Here is a 9,941-nt window from a genome sequence, read left to right as displayed (position 1 = left end):
TGGGAAATCTCTGTTGGTTGGTGGTTGCTTCAATAGGTAGCCAAACAAGTTGATTGCTTTTTGGATTTTAGCATAGAAATCAAAGTAGAACACATCAGCAAGAGTCTCTTCCATTCCGTCTCTAGAACCAAAATGTTCAGTAGTTGAAGAGCTCTCCCTGAACCAGTGGCCAAATGTCTATATTTTTAGATGCCACTGTCTTTTCCTCAGATGCTCCTTTTGTGAATTTCATTTCCTATTTCATATCAGACCAGCGGTTGAGATTGGTAGGTGGGTCACTAGGCATGTTTTTGTTTTGCGGACATTATTTCCATTTTATTTCTCTCTCTACTGTACACTGCAGCAGTATGCAAACTGTGTGATACAGGCGGCCTCTGCCTTATTTCTGCAAAGTAGCCGGGTGTCCTCTGCCTGAGCATTTGGGTGTTCAGCCTCTGTCCGCCTCCTAAACTGGCTCCTGAGAAAATCAACGTCAGCCCTGCCAGGGTGTCTGGTAGCAGCTCCTAATAATTATTTATGCTTCTGGAATTGTTTGCAGCTCCTGAAACCTTGTGTCCGTTTCAGTTTGATTCTCTCGATTTGTACAATATATGCATATTCTTTTTTCCCTTCTGTCACCCTCCCCTCCCCTCGGCATTTTTTAATGTCCTGTAGTTTTGTATGAGAGGAGACTTAGCCTCGGGTACTTCTTGCTGAAGCTTTAATGCTTTGTAAATAAAATCGGATGTTTATTAAAGAACAGGTGTAGGTGTTTGCTTGTAGACAACTGATCACTTCTGAAAGTCACCAGCCTCTTCACTCTGTGCAACAGAAAATACAGCTTACTTGGTTAATGTTATTAATAGATCTTCTCTATATCGAAATACAGAGCTGGAAGGGCTGAGAGGTGGCCTGGTAGTCTAGATATCTGCCTCTGGAAAATATTATATTAAATAAACAAAGCAAATTTGTGTTAGATCATTTAGGAGTGACCTCTCTCCAAATTCTTTTGCTCAGTAAGTGTGTGACTACACTGCAGAGGCCTCAGCGCTAGGAGACATCCCAGAGCTTACAGAAACACTTGTGAGGAGCCTCCTGCCTCCCAGGGGTCTTTCTTAAAGTGTAACTACAGATAAATTCCTCTTCATGAGCACTTTTTCTGCCTAAATTAAATGGCTTTGAAATCCACTGACTACTTAACTGTCTCTAAAGAAGAAGAATATTTAAGTCTTTGATTTTAATCGTCTCTAAATCTGAGTGTCTATTTACGAATCTTCCCTGTTATGTGACTGAGAATCTTTCTGACATCACAGCTGTTTCCTAGCAACCTTGACCCAAGTGGATTATGAGCTCCTTCCGTGTTTCGTGGGGTGGAGGGACTAGACTGAGAGGCAGGGAGATTTAGGTATTCTCTCCCCCAGAATATATCTTTTGTTACCTTGGGAAGGAAGAGTGCCTAAAAGTGAGAAACTGTATTTAATATTGCCTATCTTGCTAAGCATTGATTCTAGAAGACCTCGTGGCCCTTGCCTTCATGAATTTTCATTTCTCTTTAAAACTCCTTACACATGAAGAGTGTTTCACACTTTACAAAGTGTTCTCATGTACAGTTTATCATACAGTGCTCAAAGTGACCTTCCTGAAATAGGCAAGCAGTTGTTAATTTACAAAGGAGAAAACAAATTTAGGAAGAGGAAGTCACTTGCGTCTTAGTCCAGAGTCCTTAATCCTTTTAACAGAAGGTTTAGGAGCATTTAAAGGTGATGATAGCTTAATTCAAATTAATCCTCTCTTTTTAGAGTTAGTATTTGATTTCTTATTTGGTCAGATTTAACGGGGACTTTGGAACGTTTGAATTCAGATCCCACAATTTGGGAAGGGTGAGGAACAGTAGAGCCTCAGTGGGCATTGAGGTTATTTGGAAATTCACTTCAGCTTCTGGAGCCTTTTCATCTGTCTTCCCAAGAGGCGGATTTAAATTCATTAAAAAGATGTGAAAAGAGTGAAGACTTTGGGAAGGTGGTCGTTAGCAAACAGACAGTAAAGCAGCAGTATTGTGCCTTTTGTCTGCCTGCGGCCTCACCTGTTAATAAGGACTAGACTTTAATTGTAGTTTTTTATTGACGATGCATGCATCATATCTTTTGACTTTGAAGGCTATCTTACGTCAAAGGAACTGAGTTATGACGTGGTGGTGGATATAGCTGGAACACCTCAGGTATTGGCTGAGGGTAGTGAAATGCCTGCTAAGACATGAAGACTTCGGCCACTAGTTTCATCCCTGGGAGCCTGGTGTTGGCCTTCTGTCTACCTGTGGTGGCGACTTCACCTAAAACGCTGGCCATCCCTGAGAAACTGCAGGAAGCTGTGGGCAAAGTTACTGTCAACGCCACAACCTGTACTGTCACCTGTGGCCTTGGCTTTAAGGAAGAGACTGTCTGTGAGGTGGGCCCCGATGGAGTGAGAAGGAAGTGTAAGTCTCAGCGCCTGGAGTGTCTGACCAACTGGCTCTGTGGGATGCTCCATTTCACCCTTCTCATAGGGAAGGAATTTAAGCTGAGCTGTCTGAGTCCAGACATCCTGGAGATCGGGCAAGAAGCTTTCCGATTCACCTGGAGACTTGCTCGGGGAATCATCTCAACTGATGATGAAGTCTTCAAACCCTTCCGAGCCAGTTCCTACTTTATAAAGTTTCAGTCCATTCAAGAGTATGACTCTGGGACCTACCGGTGTGATGTGCAGCTGTTAAAAAACTTGAGACTTGTCAAGAGGCTCTATTTTGGGCTGAGGGTCCTTCCTCCTAATTTGGTGAACCTGAACTTCCATCAGTCCCTTACTGAGGATCAGAAGTTAGTGGACGAAGGCCTGGAAGTGAATTTGGACAACTATTCCAGGCCTCAGCACCCACCGTGGAAAAAGAAGGTGGCCATAGCTGTGGGAATAGGAGTTGCCGGTGGCGTGACTGGTGGTGTGCTGGTGAGCATCGTGCTGTGCGGCAGGCTGAGCGTGATCCACAGCAGTGCCAGCCTTGAGACCTTACAGGCCTTGCTGCCAAAGGGCGGGATGCTCAGTAAGCCAGACTAGGTTTTCAGGGGGGTGTTCTGGCTGGCTGCTTGTGGGCTGGCTGAGAGGGAGACTTCCGTTACCAAAGAACTGAGCGGAGTGTGTGGGACAGGCAGCACGATGGTAGCTGTGGGCAAGTCTCTAACTGTGTCCTGGGTGGACCCCTTCCAGCTCTTCCCTGCCCACCAGGTACCCGGGAACCCCGACTGCAGGCATCTCCCTACTCCTGGGACGAGTTGTGTCTTCCACGTTTGCATTAATTTTCTGCACTTCACAGCTCGTATGCCTCCTACCGTGACCTCCCTTCTGAGCAGTATAATCATGTAGAAGGATATGACAGCTTTTCTAGTGAAAGCAGTTTTTTCCTCTTCATTAAAATAATTCACAATCACTATACGGAGACCTAACCTTTTCTGCTCTTTAGTGTAAAATTTCTTGTCAGCCGTTTAAACTGTCCGACCATAATCAGTCTGGTTTTGGGTTAAACTCACACCGGAGTTTTAGAACAGACGTTGAACGAACGGCTTTGTCCGCGACATAGCCCATTTGTGGCAGAGCCGAGGGTGATGGCGGCTGCAGGCTGGGGTGCGTGAGGGACGGCCACTGAAGGCAGCAAGGCACTGGCCACCCTCAGGCCTCCAGGCCAGGCCTCCGTGCTCAGGGCCAAACTGAGCTCCTGCCGAAACACTGGACTTTTCTGCTTGTAGATTTCCCCTGAACGGTTTCTTGGCTTGCTCCCTGATCCTATCCTTCTAGCAACTTCAGTGTCCTGAAGCTTATGTTGCTGGAGAGGTCAGGTTGGTTTCTTAGAGCAGTCAGGGCCCCCCGAGGGAGGACTAGTACCTCCCTTCCTCAACGGGAAATCCAGTCTTAAGAGGTCATTCAGGCTGTGTCTGACGTAATTGGCTTGGCTTGTGGAACCCTCGGAAATGGCTCTTGGGCCACCAACTGAGCTGATTCTGTTTGAGAGAATTAGCATTTCTTCCCTTTGCTGTCAGTACAGAAGAAGTAGCAGAAATAAGACTGGGACCAGTGGTTATCTTCTCTGTCCCTATGTCCGAGTCACCCAGATAAGCTTTTGAAAAATAAGATTCCTGAGTCCCAGCCTGAGGATGCTAACTCAGTGTAAATTGTGACCAATGGATCTGTTATTTCTTCTGTTTTAAATAAAAACCTCAAACCCATAAAACAGTTGAAAGTTTGGATGGCACCCATAGACGCTTTAACTGGATTCACCGATTGCAAACAGTTTGCTCCAATTCTCTTCCTCTCTAAATACATACTGATTTTACATAAAACACTTGAAAGTGAGTCACGGACAGAGTGACCTTTTACCCTTAATCATTTATGTCTCTCAATAAGGACATTCATCTGTGTAACTACAGCGACTGTATCACACGAACAACTCCCTAATCTTACGTGTAGTTGATACCTCATTTCTCCCAACTTATAAACTCTTGGAGCTTTTAAAGTTTGATCCAGGGTCAAGTGAAGGTTCATGTATTACCTTTGATTATTTCTCCTAAGTCTTATTTTACAACAGATCCCCTACATTTTTTTCATGACATTCATATTGCAGAGGTATTAGTCTTGCATACATGTCCCACAGTTAATTCCTCATGATTCGATTCCTGAGGAATGAATCTTAAACATTTCTGACAAGAGCCCAGCAAAAATGGTATGTACTTATCACATGACCTCGGGAGGCCCAGTGTCAGGGTGACCGCTGTTGACTGTGAGCGTGATCGTTCGGTTAAGGCGGTGACTGCCAGATCTCTGCAGCGGTGTACCTGTATATGTTTCCTTTTGTAATCTGTGGGGTGACGCCTTGTGATTATCTGGGTTCTAAAAAACATTCACAGGTGTTTTGGAATCCATGATCTTTGCCATGTTAGGGATTGAAAAATGATGGATTTTTTAATTTGTTTTTCTATCTATTGCACTGCATTTTTTCTCTTAAGCGCTGTTTTTATTCTTTTGAGATTTCAGTGGATTCTCCTTTTTATTCAGTGAATTAATATATAACCCATTACTGTTGTCATATTTTTGATGTTCAAATTATTCCCACTTTTGGCCAGGAGTCCCTTCAAGCCAGCTCTTTTGTCCTTTTGGTGTGCCACATTTGACTTGGAGCATGTCCTTGCAACAGCCAGATGCCTCAGAGGCACTCCAAACCTGAATTTCCAAGGGGCTGTGGTTCCTTTTAGTGTGGGAAGCAGTGTTTAGAAACCACGGCGTGGGTGCCAGATGCGCTTATGGCCACCGGAAGGTCACTGCTTCTAGGCCGTTTGTGTGTCCTATGTACATATAAATCATGTGTTCAAAAGCATTTTTATTTTTCAGTTTTCTAGATAATTCTGGTATATAGCAAAGGTTGAGAACCACTGGCCTACACGCATGCATAGGGAGTCTTTAACTATTGCTCTTATTTTGAAAAGACCTTAAACTTTCCACACACCCTTTCTCCCATTCTCTACCTCAGATGGGATGTTACTCAGACGACCTGGATTGGTCCTCTTTCTGTGTAACGGAGCAAGCTAACTCACCCTTCGCAGTCCTCATCCTTGAAGCACATGACTGTGAGGATCAGGTGAGATCCTGTGAGTCAAACTGCTCTAAGCTGTGAAGCTCAGACACGCACAGAGTTGGGGAATGTCACTAATGAAGCCCGTCACCTCAGTCCTGGACACTTTGCTGAAGCATTCAGGAGAGAGCTTGCTCTGCTTTGAAAGAGGACCGTAAAACATAAATATTACATTGATGAGGAGGGTTGAGGGGTGCAGTGCGTTCCCATTTTACAGATGGAAAGACAGACCTAAGAAGAGCTAAATAACTTCTCCAGCTTTCTATTGTAAGCCAGTAGTCAAACATGAGATGGAATATCTTACAGCTCTAGCTTTAGAGCATTCTGCATTAGTTTGAGGATGTGAGGGTACTGAATTGGGAAGAGAACAAAACCCAATTAAATGCATTAGTGCAGCCTCAAACCCAACTTAGTTCTTTGAATTCTGTGCATGTGGTCTGTCTCTAAAGGATCAAGGAGATGCTGCCTGACTCAGATTTGGGCTCCGGAGTGGCCAGTGCTTCCAGCATCCCTTTGGGTGCAAAGTAGCAGGAATGAAGCTGTGTGGCCCTTTGGGGGCTCACTGTCAGCCTCGGCTTCCCTGTGCCCGGCAGGCCAGGGGCAGGCCTCCGCTCACCTTGTTTTCCCTGATGGAAGCTGTCAGGCACAATCAGCACAGGGCCCTACCTGCTTCGCGCTGAAAGAGTGAACACTTGCACAGCCACCTGCGTGTGTCCTGCGTCTGAAGTGTAATAGATGTTGTGGAGAACGCTGAATGCAGACTGGTGTTGCAGTTGGAAAATGTTGGCTAGAAATTCAAATCCTTTAGGCTGCTGCGAGCCAAGGCTGGAGGCACCCACTTCCCAGAAGGGGGTCGCTCTGTCTCTGCAGGGAGACGACGTTGGTACTGTTGAGTCGATACAGGTATCTCCCGCTTTTTGAAAGGTCACTTTCCACCACTTTGGAGTTATGAGAAACCTACATTAGTACCTGTTCTCACTAACTGAAAGATATCTGAAGAGGGTTTTCCCTTAAAAAAAAAAATAATAATTGCTTTGCTTTACACCATTTCAGCTTAAGAGTTCATAGGAACACTTGATGTTTGAGCAGCAGGAGAGGTTGTACCTCACATGCCTTAAAAAGCAGGGGAGCGGAGAACAGCATCGTTACACGAACACGGTTTCCTGCCCGCCTGGCAGGGAGAGCCAGCCTGACAGGGAGCTCTGCTCTGCTCTGTGGAGCCTGCCTTAAGGCTGCTTGGCCTGATTTTTCTCCCCTCGCAGCACGGGGTGCAGCCGCATGCACCACGGGCCGCCTCCTTAGAGCTGGCTATGCGGAAGGTTGCCTGGCATTAGAGAACACGACAAGGAGATACGCTTTAGTCTGAGGATAAAAACGCCCACGGCTGGTGGCAGCTGCCTCACCAGGTTGAGAAACCATCTTTATTTAAGAACTGCCCGCTACCAGAGTCAATAAATAACTACCATTACAAGAAGTGTGAGAGAGGCAGGTAATAACAGATCAGTGGGAGCGGGTCCATTTTAACAAAAGCCGAGTTGACAGTGGTCCGATGAAGCCCCAACCCTTGCCCTTGCAAGCTTTTCTAAGCTGTGCAGACCCCAGAGGGGGTGTGTCAGTGGGAGTCTGGGGGTCAGAGCAGGGTGGACCCCATCTGAAGGCATGAGGCTTCCTAGGACTGGGGGAAGCTATCTGACCCATCTCTTTTCCCTCTTCATTTTCCTTTATTGTCCTGCCTTCCCAAAGCCTATACATACAGCTGGCTCCCGGGCACCTCTTTCTGTGGAGCTCTCCGTGAAGCTCCTTAAGTGCCCATCTTACCCCTTGTGCCACTCCAGGGGCCTCTCCGGCCACCTCGCTTGTCTCCAGGATGAAGCCTGGTCTGACCTGAGCCAGGGAAAGAGGGCGCCAACCCTGTGCTGCAGACCCAGACGTGAGCACCCTGCTGCCCTTCCATAGAGAGGAGCCAGCAGGCAGTCACACTCTGAGACCAGGATGAGCAGAGTCCTCCAGCGGGGAAGACGCGAGGGGGTGAGGCACTCTGGAGTCAGCCCGGGCTCTTGCCCAGAGGAGACCAGACCACTCCCAGGACTGCCAAGAGGCAGTGGCGTGCGCTGGGCAGAGAATGCCTGGGGTGCGCCTGCCCCGCAAATGACTGCAGTCACTCCCCTGCAGTGCAGGGGCCCCCGCACTGATTCTGATTCCAAGAATGCCAGTCCTGAGGGACACTTAGAGCGTCCCCTCCAGTCATCACCTCACCTAGACCCCAAGACACAGCCGTCAGAATTCCTCAGAGCCCCCTAGGAAAGGTCTTGCAGACGTATTCTCTGGCGTCTGTTGTCATTTTATCGAAAAGAGCCCCTGGTCCACAGCCCTCCTGTTCTCTGGCACCGCCTGTGCCATCTGAGGCCCAGCGGGGTACTGACACTGCTGGGCCCTGAGGCTGCGTCTGGAGAGAGCGCTCCCGGCTGAGGCGCACATCGGGGCTGTGCGGCAAACAGCACGGCGGGGCCAGGACCAGGGCAGGGGCCCCAGGCCGAGCCCGGCGTGTGCAGAGCAGAGGTTCTCCCAGGCCGTGAGGCACGCTCTGCCCTCAGTCCTCAGGCACTCACTGGCCACTGAGCTGCAGAGGGAAGCGCTGGCTTGTGGCTGTTCCCCCTTGGTTGCCGGCCCGGGGCTCGGCATGACCACGGCAGGAGGGAGCCTCGGCCCATCCAAGCAGAGGTGGTGGCAGGCCGGCCTCGGGCAGGGAGGGACTCAGAAGTTGCCTCATCTCGCCTTCCGCCTCCACGCAAGCTCCTGTGCAGCCACTGCCCCAAGAGGCTGTTCTGTTTTACACGCCTGCGTGCCCTCAGGTCACCTGTCTCATTCGGTCTGAATCAGCTCTCAGCCTGAAGTCTCAGCCTGCAGGAACATCTGTTTTTGTCTAGTTCTGAGTCCTCCCTACACAGGGCTCAGGTGTTCCTGAGGCTGAGTTTTCCTAGTTACTAATAAAAAATCCTTCCTGGGTTTCCAAGAGGGTTGGTCTGCCCCCCTCAGAACTAAGACTCTTGGTTGTGTCTCTGGCTTCAAGCAAGCCTAGGGCCGCGGCTGCAGCCACACAGGTCCTGCACCAAAGCAGCTCAGCCCTCTTGGCCGGCATCTGGACACCTGTCCTGCTTCTGCCGCAGCTAAGGCAACGAAGAAAGAACGAGACTTTGGAAAGAGGTTTCCTCCTTTCAGATTCCCCTTTCCAAGAGCAGGGTACAGGCCACCTCACAGCGATGCAGGACCAGGCTGGGCACTAGGCGGGTTTGGGTCTCTGCAGTGGCAGAGCGGTCACGGAGCTGAGCCCCCAGCACCGCATGGGGATGAAGGACAGGGGCAGGTGAGGAGGGTTTGATCGGATGGCCCAGGGGGGCAGTCCCCCGGGCCAGAGACAGGGCGGTGGGTACTGTGGTGGCACAGAGAAGGCATGTGAGCTTACATTGTTAAAAAACTGTAGTGGGTAAACATCAACATAAACCTGCCCAGTAGAATAGAGCAGGACTTAAAAATTTTAAAAACCATAACAAAATAGAGCTCTGACTGTAAACTACAGAAACCAGGCTCAGGGGGCCCGTCCCCCGCACGATGCCTGTCCTGCTGCTCCCGTACGCCAAGGGCCACCTGTCACAACATAGGCTTGGGAATCTCCTGGTTATGCCTCTACTGCTGCCTGGATTTGGGGAATCCCTGTCCTTGCTTTGGCTTCTCTTCTTGAAGCAAGGGTAAGTAAGGGGCGCAGGGGGCTCCAAGCTAGCACTGCGTGTTGAGGGCCCAGCAGAAGCCAGCTCAGGAGGCAAAGGAAGACGGGACCTCTGGCACTCTGCACATACCGTGGGCGGAAGCCAGCCCTGCCGATCACCCCACCGTCACCCACCGGAGCCTCCTGAGCAGGATCTTCACAGCCCCCTCTGCCCTTCTTGACCACCTTAACCAGGTCATGGCCGTTCAGCATGGCCCCCTTCCTCGGCAGACGATGGGCCTGGGACCGGTGGGAGAAGAGGGCCATTTGCGCCCCATCCCTGGCGGGCTATGTGACCGGAGGCAGGCCCTGCTCTTCCCAACCTCTACTTCCTCCCGGTAGAGCAGCGGCCTGGGCAAGCTGAGGGGCCTGGGCACACTGAGGTCTAAGCCTCTTCCAGCTCCGATGTGCCAGGACTGGCACCACAGCCCAAGAGCAGGCCAGGGGGCCCCATTTACTCGCCCCCTCGTCTTCAGGGGAAATGCAGAGCAGCACCCGAGGCCGCGTGGGGGCCCAGAGCGTTCCTGGGAGCGGGCAGGGCCGCATTTATCT

At 49.7% G+C, this 9,941-nt stretch overlaps 1 protein-coding gene across 1 annotated transcript; it reads left to right on the top strand.

Annotated features, from left to right (window-relative positions):
• Nucleotides 1-6: 6 nt before the first annotated feature.
• On the top strand, nt 7-4,227 carry TMEM81 (transmembrane protein 81). Its single transcript, XM_010854163.1, has one exon. It carries the CDS (start codon nt 2,233-2,235, stop codon nt 3,061-3,063), a length of 831 nt encoding a protein of 276 aa, XP_010852465.1. The 5' UTR covers nt 7-2,232; the 3' UTR covers nt 3,064-4,227.
• Nucleotides 4,228-9,941: the final 5,714 nt, after the last annotated feature.

Source organism: Bison bison, unplaced genomic scaffold (genome assembly GCF_000754665.1).
Source record: "Bison bison bison isolate TAMUID 2011002044 unplaced genomic scaffold, Bison_UMD1.0 scf7180017864338, whole genome shotgun sequence".
Taxonomy (NCBI): domain Eukaryota; kingdom Metazoa; phylum Chordata; class Mammalia; order Artiodactyla; family Bovidae; genus Bison; species Bison bison.
This window is presented reverse-complemented; position numbering and strand designations above follow the sequence as displayed.

Coding starts and splice junctions, on each gene's coding strand:
- TMEM81 (XM_010854163.1), top strand. CDS start 2,233: ATGAAGACTTCGGCCACTAGTTTCATCCCTGGGAGCCTGGTGTTGGCC.